The sequence below is a fragment of the Oncorhynchus gorbuscha genome, linkage group LG06, assembly GCF_021184085.1.
Source record: "Oncorhynchus gorbuscha isolate QuinsamMale2020 ecotype Even-year linkage group LG06, OgorEven_v1.0, whole genome shotgun sequence".
Lineage (NCBI taxonomy): Eukaryota > Metazoa > Chordata > Actinopteri > Salmoniformes > Salmonidae > Oncorhynchus > Oncorhynchus gorbuscha.
In genome coordinates, this window is record NC_060178.1 from 58,020,482 (window position 1) to 58,044,665 (window position 24,184).

A 24,184-nucleotide genomic window follows, 5' to 3' on the forward strand; every position below is an offset into this window, starting at 1 on the left:
AATGAAGTGTTGAGTGTCCTGACGAGAAGGCACTATGCCAGGCAATTGTATCAGAATGTATCCAGAAAACAGCTTAAACAAACACAAATGATAGCTAGCAAGCAAAGGACACAGAATATACAATTGGGATGCATTCTTAAAGGTTGGCTCCCCCTTGGATTGTGTCGTGGCGGAGATCTTTGTGGGCTATACTCGGCCTTGTCTCAGGATGGTAAGTTGGTGGTTGAAGATATCCCTCTAGTGGTGTGGGGGCTGTGCTTTGGCAAAGTGGGTGGGGTTATATCTTATACCCCCGGACAGGCCCAAACAGGCAGGATATCATCGGATGGGGCCACAGTGTCTCCTGACCCCTCCTGTCTCAGCCTCCAATATTTATGCTGCAGTAGTTTGTGTTGGGGGGCTAGGGTCAGTTGGTTATATCTGGAGTATTTCTCCTGTCTTATCCCGTGTCCTGTGGGAATTTAAATATGCTCTCGCTAATTCTCTCTTTCCCTCTCTCTCTCGGAGGCCCTAAGCCCTAGGACCATGCCTCAGGACTACTTGGCATGATGACTCCTTGCTGTCCCTAGTCCACCTGGCCGTGCCTATGCTCCAGTTTCAACTGTTGTGTCTGCGGCTATGGAACCCTGACCTGTTCACCGGACGTGCTAGCTGTCCCAGGCCTGCTGTTTTCAACTCTCTAGAGACAGAAGGAGTGGTAGAGATACTCTCAATGATTGGCTATGAAAAGCACACTGACATTTACTACTGAGGTGCTGACTTGTTACACCCTCAACAACTACTGTGATTATTATTATTTGACCATGCTGGTCATTTATGAACATTTGAACATCTTGGCCATGTTCTGTTATAATCTCCACCCGGCACAGCCAGAAGAGAACTGGCCACACCTCCTAGCCTGGTTCCTCTCTAGGTTTCTTCCTAGGTGTTGGCCTGTCTAGGGAGTTTTTCCTAGCCACCATGCTTTTACACCTGCACTGCTTGCTGTTTGGGGTTTTAGGCTGGGTTTCTATTCAGCACTTTGATATATCAGCTGATGTAAGAAGGGATATATAAATAAATTGTAATTAAAATGAAACTCACAGTTTTTTAACTACTACTACTAAAACAGACAATCACATCAGTCAAATATAAAATTCCCATTTTATGGTACAAAACCAACTTCATAAGAGGTTTTAAAAATAGGTTATATTTGACTCGTGAATTACATGACGTACAGTAAGGCATTGTTGGCAGAATAGATGAATGCAGTTCAATGCATGATTAATTTAATTCACCAATAACTTTCTTGGTAGTCCAAAACATATTGCTACCAGGTTGCAAATCACAGTCGGCCTTCTACATTGTGTGCTGCCTCCATTCGGGATGCACTGTTTCAGTTTCAATGACTAAATATTTTGGACCAAAACTGACTAATTTGACTGATTTAACTGCTGCCAGGGAAGCAGCTACTCTTCCTGGGGTCCAGCAACATTAAGACAGTTATATATAACAAAAAATATTACATGACATTACAATTCATAACACTATTCACAACACATTAATTGCCCTCAGACCACTATCCTACAACCACATATCTACAATACAAAATCCATGTGTGCGTGTATTTACGATGAAAAAAATAATTAAAGTAGTTGGCAATCTCTGTGGGTGTAACTAAGGATGGGAATGTTATTCCAATCAAACTAGCAAGGGCAATGATCACAAGTCAGTCATAACGTGACTAATAAGCTAACGTATCTATTTATGTATCAAGAAATGGAAATCGCTTTGATAGCTATGCTGAACTTGACCTACTGTTATTCAGTTAGCATTTCTCTTGCGTTTGCACATTCACTCTGCCGATCTACTCCAATTTCAGGACACTATCGTCTGAGTGTACCAGAGCACAGAATAACTAATGAATTTATAAACGCGCAACACCCACTGAATTTGACCAGTGTCAGTAAATGTGGGCAAAAAAAGTAATAGTTAGTCACGAATGCTCATTTAAATAGTTAATAATCACAAATAACATTTAAAAAGCCTAACCAGCTCTGATAGAGCGAGTAAAATGGTCATAGTGAGGTGTTCTCTCATTGTCTAGAAGCAGCTAGCTAGTAAGCTAGACAACTTCAGTCAGTTAGCTTGGGTGCTTGGTTGAGACAAGCATGCATTGGCAGGCAAGCTGCAGAAGGACGAGTAGGCTACTATTCCACATCGTTTATCAGTGCAATTTTGATGGCCAACTAGCTGAAAAAATTTAAGAGGGTTTATCTAATGTTCTCTCGTTAGATTTTAGCTCACCTCGCTCTGGATAGCATTCGTTTTTGATCTTGTTGTTGATGTTCATAACTGAGGTTATTTCATGGTTATTTGGTCAATAGGACTGTGAAGTTCCCAAATGTAAGATGACTCCCATGGTGTTTACATATTTGCAGATATTCATTCAGGTGTATTTTGTGTTCTAATGATCTAAAGTCGCGTGTTGCTACTGGCTGTAAACACACAGTCCAGTTCAAAGTGAATGATGGCAGGGGCCCTAGTGGCAAATGGCTTATTTGCATAAAGGCCTACTGAATTGTCCACATGAATGGCTGATTTTCCAGTCTATATTGCTCTACAATTTCCACAAATGCCTTAGTATACGTCCTCCCCAAACATTCTAAGAATTTATAAAAACGTGAGAAGGACCATATCTAAGTCCTCACTTGTCTGAAAGGAAAAAAAAGTAGTATATTCTTCCTGCTGGTGTATATGAACAGATTTTAATAAGATGTCATGTTGCTAAAATGCTGTCAGCTCCATTTTAAATATAGAATTAATTGATCGAATGATTGGGTCGCATCTCTAGCAACCAAAGTATGAACTAGATTATTTTTTTTCTACTGGTGTGCTTTAGTATTGTTTTATTTGGTAACAACTCCACCTAATCCAGCTGCGTTGTCCATTATTTCCAAACAAAATTTGACTTCTGAAAGACACACATACATATACATCTCCTCCACAAAATAATTTGGCATGAAGGAGCTTTTCAGAGAGACCTTTGCAAGCAAGAACACCATCAAATAGGAGGTGACATCCTACAAGGCAGCAAGCGGCATTCCAGTGCATGGTGATCCACTGGCATGGTGATCCACTGGCATGGTGATCCACTGGCATGGTGATCCACTGGCATGGTGATCCACTGGCATGGTGATCCACTGGCATGGTGATCCACTGGCATGGTGATCCACTGGCATGGTGGAAAAGCAATGTGTGTAAACGCCCTCACATTGCCATAATGGCAAAACGCTACCTGGCTGTGCCTGGCACTTTAGTTCCTAGTGAGAGGGTGTTCTCCACGGCAATGTAGACATCCTCATCTTTTTGAAAAATAATATGAAGTTATGAGCTCAGGTTTGCTTTCTTTTTTTCTTTTCTTTGATGTGGACACAGGCTATTTTTTTCATTCACTATTGTTCAAAGGAAGAAGGTATCATGCCTCATATTGCACAATAATTTAACAATCTAGTATTGAATAGATTATTTTAATATTTTATTTCAACACTGAAAAGTTCCTTGTGTTCTTTAAGTAATAAATGGAGAGCAAAGTTATATTTGATCCGAAAAAATGATCCAATCTGTGACTCAAAACCGTGATCCTATCCGAACCGTGAGTTTTGTGATCCGTTGCACCACTAGTTATTTATAATAAAAGTGACTCCAAAATGACCCAATATATTTTATTGGGCACAAAATAATCTGAAACACAACCAAAAGTAACTGCATATGCATCTAACTAGTTTGTAGAGTCACAAGCTTGATGTAATCATTGCATGCTAGGAATATGGGACCAAATACTAAACTTTGGATAATATTATTTAAGACTCTTTAGGGGTGTCAATGATTTTGGCCCCTACATTGTTGAGAAAAACTATTTTTTGTCTGGAGCATTATTGTTTGCGTGAGGGAGAGAGAAAGATAACTGCAGATTTCAGTTGAGTTTATTTATATCCCAGGGCTCATTTGAATTTCAGGAAAAATCTCAGCGACAACAAAGTGGTCAAATTAAGATATCACATCTGTAAATGGACAAAGACTCCCATATGGGATGAGACACTGGACCAAAGCATCTGTACCCAAAGCAGATAGCACTTGACACCAGGCCTCCTGATGTTAATCTCCGAAGGGATGGCGGCTGGAGAAACTGTGCCATGGAGCAACTTTTTATGGCAGAATAAGGTGGTACCCGGGGGGTTGGACTTATCTAAATTGTGCACGGAGAATATTATGCTTGCAAAGAAAATTCTTCTGGCAAGAAGAGGATGAGTTCCTGTCACGGTAAGGGTCAAATATGCACCACAACAGCCCATCATTCTCTCTGCGTGACTCCTGAAGGGCACAGTGCTTGGTGCATATGGTGCTGATTGCTGCATCACTGGTGCCACACAGCAGCACCGTGGCAGTGTCAATTTGAATTTCAAAACTTCTGTAGAGAATTCCAATGCTTCTGAGTGATGCATGGGGAGTCGTTATTGAGTATTGATGTGCCTCAGCAAAACAACCAATGGAGAATTGATTTATCTCTCTCGCTCTCTCTCACACGCGCTTGGTCACGCTCAGACATACACACATACACACAGAAAATATGGTAACACTGGTTATAACCCTTTTCATAATATGTCATAAAAGCTGACATAACCTGTCATAATATGATCAGAACACAGTCATTATTCATATTTACACCTGTTGTGACATACAGTATATTGCATTATTTGTGGCTGGTTACGACACCTACATAAGTGTCAAAACCCACATCTTTCAACAACAAAAAATTCCTGCCAAGAAGATTCCTTTTGTTTAAAAGTTTGTTTCTTAAATCTTTTATTGTTGTTGTAATGAATTCTTTACAATCAAGTTTTTTTCATCATATTTTAAATAACCTTTAGAAATACGCTTCATGACACTGTCATGAAGGATTATGACCATCCTGTGTCACTTTATTTGGACTAAGAAAATACACTTTATGACACTGTCAAGAACCATGATGACCATCCTGTGTCACGAAGCATTATGAGTCATAAATCAAATTGTATTGCTCACTTACACGTGATTAGCAGAAGTTATTGCGGGTGTAGCGAAATGCTTATGCTTATGCTTCTATCTCTGACAGTGCAGTAATATCGAACAAGCAATATCTCACAAATTACATAATATGTACCCAATATACACAAATCTAAGTAGGAATGAATTAAGACTATATACATATGGACGAGCGATGTCAGAGCAGAATGGACTAAGATACTGTCACACCCTGATCTGTTTCACCTGTCTTTGTGATTGTCTTCACCCCCCCTCCAGGCATCGCCCATCTTCCCCATTATCCCCTGTGTATTTATATCTGTGTTCTCTGTTTGTCTGTTGCCAGTTCGTCTTGTTTGTCAAGTCAACCAGCTCCTGCTTTTCCCAGTCTCTCTTTATCTCGCCCTCCTGATTTTGACCCTTGCCTGTCTTAATTCTGAGCCCGCCTGCTTGACCACTCTGCCTGACCTCGAGTCTGCCTCCTGACCGGTACCTTTTCCCCGACCTCTGGATTATTGACCTCTGCCTACCCCGACCCCGACCCTGAGCCTGCCTGCCGTGCGGTACTGTTGCCCCACCTCTGGTTTACTGACCCCTGCCTGCCTTGGCCTGTCTATTGCCTGCCCCTGTTGGATTATTAAACCATTGTTAGTTCGACGTTGTCTGCATCTGGGTCTTACCTTCATACCTGATAGATACAGTAGAATAGTATAGAAAAAACGATATATACATATGAGATGAGTAATGCAAGATATGTAAGCATTATTAAGTGAATGCGATAGAATCCTAGAGTGTCAGCTAAAGACTTACAGAAATCATTGGAACAGGCTAACATATCTGTTGACGAGTCTATGACACTAAACAAGAATGGTGTTCATGGGAGGACACCACAAAAGATGCCACTGCTGTCCAAAAAAACATTACTGAACTTCTGGAAGTTCGCAAAAGTGCACCTGGATGTTCCACAGCGCTACTGCCAAAATATTCTGTGGACAGATGAAACTACAGTTGAGTTGTTTGGAAAGGAACACACAACACTGTGTGGAGAAAAAAGGCACAGCACACCAACATCAAAACCTCATCCCAACTGTAAAGTATGGTGGAGGGAGAATCGTGGTTTGGGGCTGCTTTGCTTCCTCAGGGCCTGGACAGCTTGCTGTCATCGACGGAAAAATGAATTCCCAAGTTTTCCAAGACATTTTGCAGGAGAATGTTAGGATATCTGTCCATCAATTGAAGCTCAACAGAAGTTGGGTGATGCAATAGGTCAATGACCCAAAACACAGAAGTAAATCAACAACAGAATGGCTTCAACAGAAGAAAATACACCTTCTGGATTGGCCCAGTCAGAGTCCTGACCTTTACCCGACCGAGATGCTGTGGCATGACCTCAAGAGGACAGTTCACACCAGACATCCCAAGAATATTGCTGAACTGAAACAGTTTTGTAAGGAGGAATGGTCCAAAATTCCTCCTGACCGTTGTGCAGGTCTGATCCGCAACTACCGAAAATGTTTGGTAGAGGTTATTGTTGCCAAAGGAGGGTCAGCCACCCTGCACTGTGAATGTTTACACTGTGTTCAATAAAGGCATGAAAAAGGCATGAAAACATATCATTGTTTGTGTGTTATTAATTTCAGCAGACTGTGTTTGCCTATTGTTGGGACCTAGATGAAGATCAGATCAAATTTTACGACCAATTTATGCAGAAATCCAGGTATTTCCAAAGGGTTCACATACTTTTTCTTGCCACTGTATATACTGTATTATATTCTATTGTATGGTATCGTAGTCACTTAATAATGTTTACATATCTTGCATTACTCATCTCATATGTATATACTGTGTTCTATACTATTCTACGGTATCTTAGTCATTTAATATGTATATATGAGTAATGCCAGATATGTAAACATTATTGAAGTGACTACTGTTCCATTCCTTGAAGTGGCCAGTGATTCCTAGTTGATGCCTATAGGCAGTAGCCTCTAATGGCTGTTTATCAGTCTGATGGCCTTGAGATAGAATCTGTTTTTCAGTCTCTCGGTCCCAGCTTTGATGCACCTGTACTGACCTCGCCTTCTAGATGATAGAGGGGTGAACAGGCAGTGGCTTCAGTGGTTGATGACCTTGATGATCTTTATGGCCTTCCTGTGATATCAGGTGCTGTAGGTGTCCTGGAGGGCCAGTAGTTTGCCCCCGTTGGGCAGACCGCACCACCCTCTGGAGAGCCTTGCCATACCAGGCAGTGATACAGCCCGACAAGATGCTTTCACTTGTGCATCTGTAGAAATTTGTGAGGGTTTTAGGTGACAAGCCAAATTCCTTTAGCCTCCTGAGGTTGATGAGGCTTTGTTGTGCCTTCTTCACCACACTGTCTGTGTGGGTTTTCCATTTCAGTTTGTCAGTGACGTGTACGCCAAGGAACTTGAAGCTTTCCACCTTCTCCACTTCGGTCCCGTTGATGTGGATATGGGGGTGCATCCTGAAGTCCACAATCATCATCATTTATGACCATCATAATTATATAAGCCACATAGGCCTATCACGTACATGCCCTTATTTCAGTCATCAGTAAAAAAAAGGGGTGTCTTGTCCTGCCCGTGAAATCTGCTCCTGCATTCATCCTTGTCATCAGCAACAGAGCATTGGGGTAGGTGCATGTCTGACATCCATGTGTGCGCAATTACAATGATATATATGTTATATATATATAAATATATATATTTAACATAAACATACTGTTGATACATAGGCTATGGTGTAATGGAATGTTTTGACTTGTGTGGTAGGTTTTGTGGGTTTCCACACTCTTATGCAGGTGTCATAACCAGCCCTGAAATAACTACCGCGGTGGCTTTTGTGGGATTTTACACTCAGCCATAAAATGTCAAAACAGATGTAAATATATGTGTCATGATAGTGTAATGACCATTTTATAACAGGTTATGACGAATTGTCAGCTGTTATGACATGGTTATGACGCTGGGTGTCAAGTAAAGTGTTACCAAAAATCCTTTACACTGGACCCAGCAACACCTAATTTTACCATTGTCTGAAAACATTTTTAACAATGTCTCATACTGTCATCTGACTGTATATTCAGCATCTGTATATAGTAACCACAGGTCCTAGGCAGTCACTGTAACTATTCTACTGTAACTTATCTTTATTACCTGCTAATGAGGAGCATGATGAACACTCTTCCTCCAGAACGGAGAACAGCCATCATTGCTGGAAGTGTGGAGGCGTCTGGTGAAGTCTATCTGAAAAAAGAGAAAAGCAAAAACTCAACCCCTAAATATAGGTACACTCAGGCGTTTGTGCATGTTCAATGCCTGCAGTACTTCACATATGGTCATCGACTGAATAATATTTAGTTCAGATCTAGTGAAAATGACTTTTCAGGTGCTGTTTCCAGATTGGCTGAGGGGAATCACAGATGTTCTGAGCCTTCTGTGCTGTTTTTGTACACTGTACAGTCAGGTTCCAAAATGTTGGCACCCTTGATAAAGGAGAAGAAAAAGGCTGTATAAAACAAATACTGAGGTATACTCCCCAAAATGTATAATATATTATTTTATACTGATGCAATTGATCAGAGAAATATATTTGGTTTAAAACCTCTTAAATGTTGTCAATGATTAGCTGAATGGATTAGGAGGAGTCAGGCGCAGGACACAGGTATGAGTAATAATCAGAGAATTTACTCAAAAATAAGCAATGTTCCAACAAGGAAAAAGACAAATATCCAGAGCACAAAATATCAAACGCACATGACAACGACAATCACGCCCAAAACAGAAAGGGAAGCCAGAGGGTTAGATAAGGAACATTGATTATGGAATGGAAACCAGGTGTTTATAATGAAGACAAAACAAAATGAAAATGAAACATGGATCGATGGTGACTAGAAAGACGGTGACGTCGACCGCCGAACGCCGCCCGAACAAAGAGAGGAACCAACTTCGGCGGAGGTTGTGACAAATGTAACTAAATGTAATTTAAAATGTAATCTAAGTCATCCCAGAAATAAATTATTTATCATGAGAGGGCCATAAACAATAAATAGTAATGCTACATGCTGCAAAAAAAGGCTCAAATCTGACCTTTCAAAAATGTTTACTTTCTGGTAAAATGAATTATACATTACTGAGGTGAAATCACTTTTGAGGACACAAGCTCAAGTGCACATCACAAATATGATATAAAATATACAAATATAAAATATATTATATGATATATTTCCTACTCAACAAAACTGAATGAATTAGGCTTGAACAGATTTTTTCTAAATCAATTTATAAAACGACTTACTATAACATTTCACCTTCCTTATAACTGTAAAATACATATTTGTATATTTAGTGTTTGAGAAAGTATGCATATGCTTCTGTTTTTCGACACCAAACCCCCCACTGGTGTGCGTGGCCAAAGAGCTCTATTTTCATGTCATTTGACCAAAACACTGGTTCCAATCCAAGTGCCATTTATCAAACTCCAGGACGTACTATGGTCAGATGACATGAAAATGAGCTCTGCATACCTGTTGTGGATTTGGCCTAGAAAAATTGAAGTATATGCAGAAAAGTACCTCATACCTACTATAAAATATGGTGGTGGATATTTGATGTTATGGGGCTATTCTGCTTCCACTGATCATGGGGCCGGGGTTAAGGTCAACGGCATCATGAACTTTACCAAGCACCAGGACATTTTAGCCAAAAACCTGGTTGCCTCTGCCAGAAGGCTGACACTTGGCCGCAAGTGGATCTTCCAGCAAGACAATTAACCCAAGCACAGATCACAATCGACAAAGAAATTGTTAAATGAACACAATATCAAGATTTTGCCATGGCCATCAAATCAAATTTTATTTGTCACATGCGCCGAATACAACAGGTGTAACAGACCTTACAGTGAAATGCTTACTTACAAGCCCTAAACCAACAATGCAGTTTTAATAAAATACCTTAAAAAAAGAGATAAGAATAACAAATAATTAAAGAGCAGCAGTAAATAACAATAACGGGGCTATATACAGGGGGTATCAGTATAGAGTCAATGTGCGGGGGCACATTAGGTAGAGTTAATAAAGTGGGGTGGGGGGTAGCCATTTCATTGGATAGCCATTTGATTAGCTGTTCAGTAGTCTTATGTATTGAGGTTAGAAGCTTTTTAGAAGCCTCTTGGACCTTGACTTGGCGTTCCGGTACCGCTTGCCATGCGATAGCAGAGAGAACAGGTTAAGTTTAAGGTGGCTGGAGTCTTTGACAATTTTTAGGGCCTTCCTCTGACACGGCCTGGTATAGATGGCAGGAAGCTTGGCCCCAGTGATGCACTACCCTTTGTAGTGCCTTGCGGTTAGAGGCCAAGCAGTTGCCATACCAGGCAGTGATACAACCTGTCAGGATGCTCTCAATGGTGCAGCTGTAAAACCTTTTAAGGATCTGAGGACACACGCCAAATCTTTTCAGTCTCCTGAGGGGGAATAGGTTTTGTCGTGCCCTCTTCACGACTGTCTTGGTGTGTTTAGACCATGTTAGTTTGTTGGTGACGGTAAGGAATTTGAAGCTCTCAACCTGCTCCATTACAGCCCCGTTGATGAGAATGGGGGCGTGGTCGGTCCTCCTTTTCCTGTAGTCCACAATCATCTCCTTTGTCTTGATCACGTTGAGGGAGAGGTTGTTGTCCTTGCACCACACTGTTAGGTCTCTGACCTCTTCCCTGTAGGCTGTCTCATCATTGTCAGTGATCAGGCCTACCACTGTTGTGTCGTCTGCAAACTTAATGATGGTGTTGGAGTCGTGCCTGGCCGGGCAGTCATGAGTGAACAGAGAGTACAGGAGGGGACTGAGCACACACCCTTGAGGAGCCCCTGTGTTGAGGATCAGCATGGCGGATGTGTTGTTACCTACCCTCACCACCTGGGGGCGGCCCGTCAGGAAATCCAGGATCCAGTTGCAGAGGGAGATGTTTAGTCCCAGGATCCTTAGCTTAGTGATGAGCTTTGAGGGCACTATGGTGTTGAACGCTGAGCTGTAGTCAATGAATAGCATTCTCACAAAGGTGTTCCTTTTGTCCAGGTGGGAAAGGGCCGTGTGGAGTGCAATAGAGATTGCATCATCTGTGGATCTGTTTAGGTGGTATGCAAATTAGAGTGGGTCTAGGGTTTCTGGCATTATGGTGTTGATGTGAGCCATAACCAGCCTTTCAAAGCACTTCATGGCTACAGACATGAGTGCTACGGGTCTGTAGTTATTTATGCAGGTTGCCTTCGTGTTCTTGGGCACAGGGACTATGGTGGTCTGATTGAAACATGTTGGTATTACAGACTCAATCAGGGACATGTTGAAAATGTCAGTGAAGACACCTGCCAGTTGGTCAGCACATGCCCGGAGCACACGTCCTGGTAATCTGTCTGGCCCCGCAGCCTTGTGAATGTTGACCTGTTTATAGGTCTTACTCATGTTGGCTACGGAGAGCGTGATCACACAGTCGTCCGGAACAGCTGATGCTCTCATGCATGCCTCAGTGTTGCTTGCCTCAAAGCGAGCATAGAAGTGATTTAGCTCATCTGGTATATTGTCCCTAGTGGAAGATTATGAAAAATGTGACATTTGCAGCTACGTGATCAAGCTGATATCGGAAGAGCTTGTGTGGATGTATCACCGGAGGATCTGGAGTGATGCTATCGAATCGGCATTAGACCGCTAAATACCATCACCAGGTCATCCTTAAGATCTGTGTGAAACAGAACATTTCTAAATACACTTGCATGATCATCTTTAAACTGTGGAACTATTATCCCAAAGTCAACATTCTGAAGGGACAGTATATGGTTCTCGAACACTTAAAGAGATTGTTAGCAGATGTGGTGTTCATGCAACATTAAAAAATAGAAATGTAATATTTAAAGAGGAGCAAAGTTGGAGAGGCCTATGTTACCACCTTTGGATTAACAGCAGAGGCGTATGGATCCTAATCAATAAGAATACACAATTTGCCCTTCTATCCAAGGATAAGGCCATTTTCTAATGTTGAATTGTACCTTACATGGTGAGAAATAATCATTTATTTTATTGTATATCCCACCAGGGGCAAATCTGGTGATTTTAGATAGAATTGTAGCTATATTAGGACAGGAACTATTATTTTCAGCAGGTGACCTAAATCATACATTTGATAAGATTGAGAGATGTTGTAATAAAAAAGGCACATTTAGGGACCCTCAAAAGAGCCTGAAAAATATCATCTCAACAAATAATTTACAGGACACCTCGAGATTACTATTCCTAACTAGAAAGTTAGGAATAGTAAGAAGTAAGAGAACCTATTCAAGAATTGACTTTTTTTTTCTTCAAAAAATGCACAAAAAAATGTATGATATTGTGATATCGGATCATTCTCTGGTATCATGCTTAATCACACCAACTGAAAATTGAGACAGAATTTACAGAATGAACAGAGCACATCTTCTGGGCCCAAAATGTATTAAATACATAAACAAAAAAAAGAAAAACCTTTACATTTACAAATGTACAGCCGTGGCCAAAGGTTTTGAGAAAGACACGAATATTCATTTTCACAAAGTCTGCTGGCTCAGTTTGTATGATGGCAATTTGCATATACTCCAGAATGTTATGAAGAGTGATCTGATGAATTGCAATTAATTGCTAAGTCCCTTTTTGCCATGCAAATGAACTGAATCCCCAAAAAACATTTCCACTGTATATCAGCCCTGCCAAAAAAGGACCAGCTGACATCATGTCAGTGATTTTCTCATTAACACAGATGTGAGTGTTGACGAGGACAAGGCTGGAGATCACTCTGTCATGCTGATTGAGTTCAAATAACAGACTGGAAGCTTCAAAAGGAGGGTGGTGCTTGGAATCATTGTTCTTCCTCTGTCAATCAGGGTTTCCTGCAAGGGAAAATGTGCCGTCATCATTTCTTTGCACAAAAAGGGCTTCACAGGCAAGGATATTGCAAGATTGCACCTAAATCAACAATTTATCGGATCATCAAGAACTTCAAGGAGAGCAGTTCAATTGTTGTGAAGAAGGCTTCAGGGCGACCAAGAAAGTCCAGCAAGCGCCAGGACTATTTCCTAAAGTTGATTCAGCTGTGGGATCAGGGCACCACCAGTACAGAGCTTGCTCAGGAATGGCAGCAGGCAGGTGTGAGTGCATCTGCACGCACAGTGAGGCAAAGACTTTTGAAGGATGGCCTAGTGTCAAGAAGGGCAGCAAAAGAAGCCACTTCTCTCCAGGAAAAACATCAATGACAGACTGACATTCTGCAAAAGGTACAGGGATTGGACTGCTGAGGACTGGGGTAACATTATTTTCTCTGATGAATTCCCTTTCCGATTGTTTCGGGCATCCGGAAAAAAAGCTTGTCCGGAGAAGACAAGGTGAGTTCTATCATCAGTCCTGTGTCATGCCAACAGTAAAGCATCCTGAGACCATGGGGTTGCTTCTCAGCCAAGGGAGTGGGCTCACTCACATTTTGCCTAAGAACACAGCCATAAATAAAGAATGGTACCAACACATCCTCCGAGAGTAACTTCTCCCAACCATCCAGGAACAGTTTGATGACGAACCATGTCTTTTCCAGCATGATGGTGCACCTTGCCATAAGGCAAAAGTGATAACTAAGTGGCTCGGGAAACAAAACATTGATATTTTTGGTTCATGGCCAGGAAACTCCCCAGACCTTAATCCCATTGAAAATGTGTGGTCAATCCTCAAGAGGCGGGTGGACAAACAAAAACCCACAAATTCTGCAAGAATGGGCTGCCATCAGTCAAGATGTGGCCAAGAAGTTAATTGACAGCATGCCAGGGTGGATTGCAGAGTTCTTGAAAAAGAAGGGTCAACACTGCAAATATCGACTCTTTGCATCAACTTCATGTAATTGTCAATAAAAGCCTTTTAACACTTATGAAATGCTTGTAATTATACTTCACTATTCCATAGTAACATCTGACAAAAAATATCTAAAGACACTGAAGCAGCATACTTTGTGAAAATGTATATTTGTGTCATTCTCAAAACTTTTGGCCACGACTGTAGACATAGAGGACAGAGAAAAGCCGACCCCAGATATGTAAGGGATTTCCTCCTCCTCTTCCGAAGAGGAGAGGCGAAAAGGTTCAGAGGACCAATATGCGGCGTGGTAAGTGTCCATGGTTCTTTTAATACGTAAATGTACACATGAACAACTGAATACAAAAACAAGAAACGTGAAAACCCAAAACAGTCATATCTGGTGCAAACACAGAGACAGGAACAATCACCCACAAGAGACCTAAAGAATATGGCTGTCTAAATATGGTTCCCAATCAGAGACAAGGATAAACACCTGCCTCTGATTGAGAACCACTCTAGGCAACCATAGACTTACCTAGAGTACTACTCTAACCACAATCCCATTACTACAAACAACCCCAGACAAAACAAACCACATAAATCCCCATGTCACACCCTGGCCTCACCAAAATGCTAACAAAAACACAGAATACTAAGGCCAGGGCGTGACAAGATATAATTTGGGATACCTTTAAGGCGTACAATTGGAGAATGATAATCTCATACTCTGCAACAGTTAAATCCTAATTATAAATTATAATTAATAAATATAAATGACTACCTTAGAAAAAGCCCATTCAAAATATTTACAAGGGGAAGAAGAAATTAATAGGAATACATTGTTTTCCTTTTGAAGAGAGACAACAACTACAGGTTAAACTCAAATAAAGCATACTACTTAATGGCAAATTAACCTGGGAAATATCTCGCAACTCTCACAGAATGAACACACGCTAAACCAGTTTCTACAGTGCCTTTGGAAAGTATTCAGACCCCTTGACTTTTTCCACATTTTGTTGTGTGTTACAGCCTTATACTAAAATGTATTAAATTGTTTTGTTCCCTCATTAATCTACACACAATACCCCATAATGACAAAGCAAAAACTGATTTTTAGAAATGTTTGCTAATTTATATTTTAAAAAACAACTGAAATATCACATATACAGTTGAAGTCGGAAGTTTGCATACACTTAGGTTGGAGTCATTAAAATTAGTTTTTCAACCATTCCACAAATGTCTTGTTAAACAAACTTCAGTTTTGGCAAGTCGGATAGAACAGGGCTCCGGGCAGCCGAGCGGAAATGGAGGAAAACTCGCCTCCCTGCGGACCTGGCATCCTTTCACTCCCTCCTCTCTACATTTTCCTCCTCTGTCTCTGCTGCTAAAGCCACTTTCTACCACTCTAAATTCCAAGCATCTGCCTCTAACCCTAGGAAGCTCTTTGCCACCTTCTCCTCCCTCCTGAATCCTCCACCCCCACCTCCTCCCTCTCTGCCGATGACTTCGTCAACCATTTTGAAAAGAAGGTCGACGACATCCGATCCTCGTTTGCTAAGTCAAACGACACCGCTGGTTCTGCTCACCCTACCCTGTGCTCTGACCTCTTCTCCCCTCTCTCTCCAGATGAAATCTCGCTTCTTGTGACGGCCGGCCGCCCAACAACCTGCCCGCTTGACCCTATCCCCTCCTCTCTTCTCCAGACCATTTCCGGAGACCTTCTCCCTTACCTCACCTCACTCATCAACTCATCCCTGACCCCTGGCTACGTCCCTTCTGTCTTCAAGAGAGCGAGAGTTGCACCCCTTCTGAAAAAACCTACACTCGATCCCTCCGATGTCAACAACTACAGACCAGTATCCCTTCTTTCTTTTCTCTCCAAAACTCTTGAACGTGCCGTCCTTGGCCAGCTCTCCCGCTATCTCTCTCAGAATGACCTTCTTGATCCAAATCAGTCAGGTTTCAAGACTAGTCACTCAACTGAGACTGCTCTTCTCTGTATCACGGCGCTCCGCACTGCTAAAGCTAACTCTCTCTCCTCTGCTCTCATCCTTCTAGACCTATCGGCTGCCTTCGATACTGTGAACCATCAGATCCTCCTCTCCACCCTCTCCGAGTTGGGCATCTCAAGGCGCGGCCCACGCTTGGATTGCGTCCTAACGGACAGGTCGCTCCTACCAGGTGGCGTGGCGAGAATCTGTCTCCTCACCACGCGCTCTCACCACTGGTGTCCTCCAGGGCTCTGTTCTAGGCCCTCTCCTATTCTCGCTATACACCAAGTCACTTGGCTCTGTCATAACCTCACATGGTCTCTCCTATCATTGCTATGCAGACAACACACAATTAATCTTCTCCTTTCCCCCTTCTGATGACCAGGTGGCGAATCGCATCTCTGCATGTCTGGCAGACATATCAGTGTGGATGACGGATCACCACCTCAAGCTGAACCTCGGCAAGACGGAGCTGCTCTTCCTCCCGGGGAAGGACTGCCCGTTCCATGATCTCGCCATCACGGTTGACAACTCCATTGTGTCCTCCTCCCAGAGCGCTAAGAACCTTGGCGTGATCCTGGACAACACCCTGTCGTTCTCAACTAACATCAAGGCGGTGGCCCGTTCCTGTAGGTTCATGCTCTACAACATCCGCAGAGTACGACCCTGCCTCACACAGGAAGCGGCGCAGGTCCTAATCCAGGCACTTGTCATCTCCCGTCTGGATTACTGCAACTCGCTGTTGGCTGGGCTCCCTGCCTGTGCCATTAAACCCCTACAACTCATCCAGAACGCCGCAGCCCGTCTGGTGTTCAACCTTCCCAAGTTCTCTCACGTCACCCCGCTCCTCCGCTCTCTCCACTGGCTTCCAGTTGAAGCTCACATCTGCTACAAGACCATGGTGCTTGCCTACAGAGCTGTGAGGGGAACGGCACCTCAGTACCTCCAGGCTCTGATCAGGCCCTACACCCAAACAAGGGCACTGCGTTCATCCACCTCTGGCCTGCTCGCCTCCCTACCACTGAGGAAGTACAGTTCCCGGTCAGCCCAGTCAAAACTGTTCGCTGCTCTGGCCCCCCAATGGTGGAACAAACTCCCTCACGACGCCAGGACAGCGGAGTCAATCACCACCTTCCGGAGACACCTGAAACCCCTCCTCTTTAAGGAATACCTAGGATAGGATAAAGTAATCCTTCTCACCCCACCCCCCCTTAAAAGATATAGATGCACTATTGTAAAGTGGCTGTTCCACTGGATGTCATAAGGTGAATGCACCAATTTGTAAGTCGCTCTGGATAAGAGCGTCTGCTAAATGACTTAAATGTTAAATGTAAATGAAATGTAAATGACATCTACTTTGTGCATGACACAATCATTTTCCCAACAATTGTTTATAGACAGATTATTTCACTTATCACAATTCCAGTGGATCAGAAGTTTACATAGACTAACTTGACTGTGCTTTTAAACATCTTGGAAAATTCCAAAAAACTATGTCATGGCTTTAGAAGCTTCTAATAGGCTAATTGACATCATTTGAGTCAATTGGTGGTGTACCCGTGGATGTACTTCAAGGCCTACCTTAACTCGGTGCCTCTTTGCTTGACATCATGGAAAATCAAAATAAATCAGCCAAGACCTCAGAAAAAAATTGTAGACCCTCACAAGTCTGGTTCATCCTTGGGAGCAATTTCCAAATGCCTGAAGGTACCACGTTCATCTGTACAAACAATAGTATGCAAGTATAAACACCATGGGACCATGCAGCCATCATATCGCTCAGGAAGGAGATGCGTTCTGTCTCCTAGAGATGAACGTACTTTGGTGTGAAAAGTGCAAATCAATCCCAGAACAACAGCAAAGGACATTGTGAAGATGCTGGACGAAACAGGTACAAACATATCTATATCCACAGTAAAACAAGTCCTATATTGACATAAACTGAAAGGCCGCTCAGCATGGAAGCACGGGGGTGGCAGCAACATGTTGTGGGGGTGCTTGCTGCAGGAGGGAATGGTGCACTTCACAAAATAGATGGCATCATGAGGGAGGAAAAATATGTGGATATATTGAAGCAACATCTCAAGACATCAGTCAGGAAGTTAGAGCTTGGCAGCAAATGGGTCTTCCAAATGGACAACGACCCCAAGCATACTTCCAAAGTTCTGGAAAAATGGCTTAAGGACAACAAAGTCAAGGTATTGGAGTGGCCATCACAAAGCCCTGACCTCAATCCTCTTGAAAATGTGTGGGCAGAACTGAAAAAGCATGTGTGAGCAAGGAGGCCAACAAACCTGACAGAGTATCACCAGCACTGTCAGGAGGAATGGGCCAAAATTCCCCCAACTTAACGTGGGAAGCTTGTGGAAGGCTATCCGAAACATTTGACCCAAGTTAAGCTATGCTACCAAATACTAATTGAGTGTATGCAAACTTCTGACCCACTTGTCACGCCTTGGTCATTGTATTTTGTGTTTTCGTTATATATTTGTTCAGGCCAGGGTGTGACATGGGTTTATTGAGTTGTCGTATTGGGTTTTTTGTAGGCATTGGGATTGTGGTTGATTAGGGGTGTGTCTAGTTTAGGCTTGGCTGCCTGAGGCGGTTCTCAATCAGAGTCAGGTGATTCTTGTTGTCTCTGATAGGGAACCGTATTTAGGTAGCCTGGGTTTCACTGTGTATTTCGGTGGGTGATTGTTCCTGTCTCTGTGTAGTGTTCACCAGATAGGCTGTAATTAGGTTTCACGTTCCGTTTGTTGTTTTTTTGTATTTATTTAGTTATTTCATGTATCGTCATTCTCTTCATTAAAGAACATGAGTAACAACCACGCTGCATTTCGGTCCGACTCTCTTTCGACAAACGAAGAACGCCGTTACACCACTGGGAATGTGATGGAAAAAAAGCCGAAATAAATCATTCTCTCTACTATTATTCTGACAATTCACATTCTTAAAATAAGGTGTTGATCCTAACGGACCTAAGACAGGGATTTTTACTAGGATTAAATGTCAGGAATTGTGAAAAACTGAGTTTAAATGTATTTGGCTAAGGTGTATGTAAACTTCCGACTTCAACTGTATATAAGTATTCTGAACCTTTACTCAGTACTTTGTTGAAGCACCTTTCGCAGCTTTTTCAGATCTCTCCAGAGATGTTCAATTGGATACCAGTCCGTGCTCTGGCTGGGCCACTCAAGGACATTCAGAGACTTGTCCCAAAGCCTCTCCTGCATTGTATTTGCTGTGTGCTTAAGGTCATTGTCCTGTTGAAAGGTGAACCTTCGCCCCAGTCTAAGGTCCTGAGTGCTCTGGGGGAGGTTTTCTTGAAGGATCTCTCTGTACTTTGCTCCGTTCATCTTTGTATCAATCCTGACTAGTCTCCCAGTACCTTCCATTGAAAAACATCCCCACAGCATGATGCTGTCACCACCATGCTTCACCGCAGGTTTCCTCCAGATGTGATGCTTGGCATTCAGGCCAAAGAGTTCAATCTTGGTTTTATCAGACCAGAGAATCTTGTTTTCTCATAAGTCTTGAGGAGACTTTTGGAAAACTCCAAGTGGGCTGTCATATGCCTTTTACTTAGGAGTGGCTTCCGCCTGGCCACTCTACCATAGAGGCCTGATTGGTGGAGTGCTGCAGAGATGATTGCACTTTTGGAATGTTCTCCCATTTCAACAGAGGAACTTTAGAGCTCTGTCAGAGTGGCCATCGGCTTCTTGGCCACCTCCCTGACAAAGGCCCTTCTCCCCCGATTGGTCAGTTTGGCCAGGCGGCCAGCTCCAGGAAGAGTCTTGGTGGTTCCAAACTTCTTCCATTTAAGAATGATGGAGGCCACTGTGTTCTTTAGGACCTTCAATGCTGCAGAAATCACCCAAAAATAGATATTAGATACCGTTCAAAAGCACCAGGAATGGATGGATTTCTCAAAGAATTATATTCAACATTTAGCTCCACTATTCACACAAAGGACAACACGTCACTCAATTCAGTACTTCCTAATTCCATGCATCAAACAGTTATTTCAGTTATAAAATCATAAAACTATGTAGTGCACTGCTGATTATAGACCCACATGTTTCATAAATTGTGACAATAAAAGAATAACAAAACTTATAAGCAATTAATTGGAAAAAGTCTTACCAGACTTTATACATATCAATCAAATAGGGTTTATTAAAATAGACACATACAAACAAATATAAGAACATTTTTCAGTTTAATACAATACACAAAAAAACATGATATAGATTCATCAATAATGGCTGTTGTTGCAGAAAGACAAGACAGGGATATCCCTTCTCTCCCTTTCTCTTTGCACTGGCAATTGAACAGCTTGCAGAAAGAAGCTCTTCTCTGTCCTAGCACCCCAATGGTGGAACTAGCTTATGTGATATGTAGTTGTCCCACCTCGTTATCATAAGATGAATGCACTAACTGTAAATCACTCTGGATAAGAGTGTCTGCTAAAAAACTAAGGTAAAAAGAGAATTAGACCGGACCTAAATGTAAATGGCGCCGACGAATAGGGCTGCTGTGCTTTTAACTCTTAGGGATACTTTGCAGTATTTTTTTTTTTGATGTGTTATTTCTTACATTATTAGGCCAAGAAATTGTTTGTTTTATTACATACAGTCGGGAAGAACTTTTGGATATCAGAGCAGCGGTAATTCACAATCTTTACCAGCATTACGATCAGGAATACGACTTTTCCCAAATCGGATCCTTTGTTCTTACCCCACACGGCACTGATTCCAGAGGCTATTCCAAAACACCGCAGGCAGTAAAAAAGTACTCAGAGTGGACATTTAGTCTCGCTAATATTCAGTCTCGGGATAATAAAGTTGACGAGCTCAGGGCGAGGATTTCCTTCCAGAGAGACATCAGGGATTGTAACATACTCTGTTTCACGGAAACATGGCTCTATCGGGATATACTGAGAGAGACAAAATAATAATATTCAAATAAAATTATTTTAAGAAAAAAATAAAAAATGACCATACAATATAGCAATGTATTTCTCTTATTTATTTTATACTGTCTTTTTTGCTAATCTTTATCAAGGGTGCCAATAATTCTGGAACTGACTGTATACAGTGCCTTGCGAAAGTATTCGGCCCCCTTGAACTTTATAATAACTTTGCAACCTTTTGCCACATTTCAGGCTTCAAACATAAAGATATAAAACTGTATTTTTTTTGTGAAGAATCAACAACAAGTGGGACACAATCATGAAGTGGAACGATATTTATTGGATATTTCAAACTTTTTTAACACATCAAAAACTGAAAATTGGGCATGCAAAATTATTCTTTGCTGAAGTCTCCAGCCTTGGGTCACAGAGTATCAAATACGTCCTGGGAACCACTGGATCTGATTGGTCATCGCCCAGCAGTCGCTGCTGGTGATTTGCATAAAGTTGAGAAAAGGTTATATTTTTCACTGCCTCCCACGCCACCTTCACACTGCCTAAAGGTCCCCCGCCCTTTCCACTTCTCACCGCTTTCCTTCCATTGGAAATAAATGGGAAGCGGTTTTGCATCCCCCCCGGCACCATGTTCTAGTGAACACGGGGCATGAAAGGAGGCAGAGAGCGCAATAAACTTGCCTGAATAACTGGGAATGTAGGCTTATTGGTGGCCACCTTAATTATATGACAACTTGGGCGAATGATTAGCAATGACAAACAGTGCATTTCAGTAGGAGAAAGCCATATTTTCCATTCGTATCTGTTAACGCAGATACATCCTGACAAAATACACCCATTACTGGCCTGCTAATGTGCCTTTCTGGATGTTGTAAAAGGTCGAGAAAAGACCCACAACTGATCCAATAGGAGGCCTAATCAGGGCTTTTTTTGCGGTTATTCAAATGACATATTCACTGCAGTTTACAGCAATTCTGCACTCACTAGAAAACAATAATACAATTAATTATGGCACCGTATTGTTATAGCCTATGTATGATCATGTTCTTGTCCCTAAAAAGATTAGCCAATTGGCGAGCCTGAGGAGAACACACAGTGTAGCCTAGGCTACCTTCATTTCATAATTTCATAATTTCACTGTGTGCATTTATTCGGTATATTCACTGCAGTATTAGGGCTAATATTTAGCAAATTCATGATGGGGTAATATTCATACGCTTTTAACTTAGGCTACACATTTCTAGCATGTCTGTCTTTACTGTTCTCTTTGCACAATTCGGTACCTGGCCTCTCTGCTACAAACATCTCAGCTACAGCGATTCCTCTATGATTTTGGAGTCCCTGGAAAAGCTAGACCACAATAGCTTGTTGGACACTTTTTTTACAAGCATTCTCTTTACTTTTAGCCTATTTGAGGAGAGATTCCCGCTTGCTCTTGCTTGCTGAATGTAAAATAAAGCAGCCAAAAGAACTGGTGGGGAGTTTGAAAGAAGAGAGAGAACGTGCAATGGTCTTATCAAATTGGCTAGTGATGATATTGATAGGATCCAAAGGAATTGACAACCATAATGTCAATAACTAAGTTAGGAATTCACTGTATGACAGTCTACAGTGTTTTCTAATTCTGGAATTGGAATATGACATTGTGTCATAGGCGTACTTGTAGCACTCACAATATTATAATTTCTCAGCGGATTTGATTCAGTATTTAGGCTATTATCGTATGCAGCTAATAGAAAAGTACAGATGTAGGATCTTAATTTGACCCGTTTCTCACAGCAGGAAAATAGTCCTGCAGCAACAGGAAACGTGAATTATTGTGTGGATTATAAGTAATGGACATTTTTTTAGGGGTTGATACATTTTTTGTTACGGCAAATCAAGTCTGACATTTGAAAGTGGAAATTACAAATGTTAGAAGGCTTACATTTTCTACTGTGCAGGACATTTTCTGCAACAACAGGTGACCAAATTAAGATCCCATATCTGTATAAACTAAGATATAGTTGATAGGCTACTATGCAGGCCGGATGATATCTGGATTATTATATGACCATAGTAATATAACCGTTGGTGTTACGAATGTTCGTGATGGCCTACACTCATGCTATTGCCACAACCTCCAGCACTCATCCAACGAGACAGCCACCCTCCAGGCCTGTTGGGAACACACTCTGCTCAGAGAGTAGCTTTCTGCTCAGAGTAGGCTATCCACTGGGAAATACTAGCAACAATGAGAAAAGTCAAACTAATGAAAAATGTACTCACTTGTTAACAATAATACATTCTTCATTGCACTGTGTGTTGTAGCTTAGGTAGAACATCACTCGCAAACCACTTGAGCAACAAGGCAAGCAATTACAAAAGATGTGAAGGCTTAACGGCGTTCGTTGTTGTCATGTTTTGTCATAGATTGTCATGTCTTGTCCCTTCCCTATGTCAAGGTGATCGATCCATAACGGATTACTCTATAGAGTTTCGCACTCTTGCTGCCTCCAGTGACTGGAACGAGCCGGCGTTGGAGGGACTCCACGCTGAGGTTAAGGATGAGATTCTCTCCCGGGAGGTTCCTTCCAGCGTGGATTCTTTGATTGCACTCGCCATCCGCATAGAACGATGGGTAGATCTTCGTCACCGAGCTCGTGGAAGAGAGCTCGCGTTAACGGTGTTCCCCCTCTCCGCATCTCAACCATCTCCTCCCACTGGCTCAGGTATTGAGCCCATGCAGCTGGGAGGTATTCGCATCTCGACTAAGGAGAGGGAACGGAGAATCACCAACCGCCTCTGCATCTATTGCGGTTCTGCTGGACATTTTGTCATTTCATGTCCAGTAAAAGCCAGAGCTCATCAGTAAGCGGAGGGCTACTGGTGAGCGCTACTACTCAGGTCTCTCCATCAAGGTCCTGTACTACCTTGTCGGTCCATCTACGCTGGACCGGTTCGGCAGCTTCCTGCAGTGCCTTGATAGACTCTGGGGCTGAGGGTTGTTTTATGGACGAAGCATGGGCTCGGTAACATGACATTCCTCTCAGACAGTTAGGGGAGCCCACGCCCATGTTCGCCTTGGATGGTAGTCTCCTCCCCAGTATCATATGTGAGACACTACCTTTAACCCTCACAGTATCTGGTAACCACAGTGAGACCATTTCCTTTTTGATTTTTGTTCACCTTTTACACCTGTTGTTTTGGGTCATCCCTGGCTAGTATGTCATAATCCTTCTATTAATTGGTCTAGTAATTCTATCCTATCCTGGAACGTTTCTTGTCATGTGAAGTGTTTAATGTCTGCTATCCCTCCTGTTTCTTCTGTCCCCTCTTCTCAGGAGGAACCTGGTGATTTGACAGGAGTG

General features: G+C 42.2%; 1 protein-coding gene across 1 annotated transcript in view; it reads right to left on the reverse strand.

The window, feature by feature from the left end:
• The window catches only part of LOC124037189 (gamma-aminobutyric acid receptor subunit pi-like), a 78,418-nt gene that overhangs the window by 45,062 nt on the left and 9,172 nt on the right, over positions 1-24,184 (reverse strand). The window contains exon 2 of the mRNA XM_046351860.1: positions 8,220-8,309. Within this exon, the coding sequence (XP_046207816.1) occupies positions 8,220-8,275 (56 nt within the window). The 5' untranslated portion in view covers positions 8,276-8,309. The remainder of the gene's footprint in view (positions 1-8,219; positions 8,310-24,184) is intronic.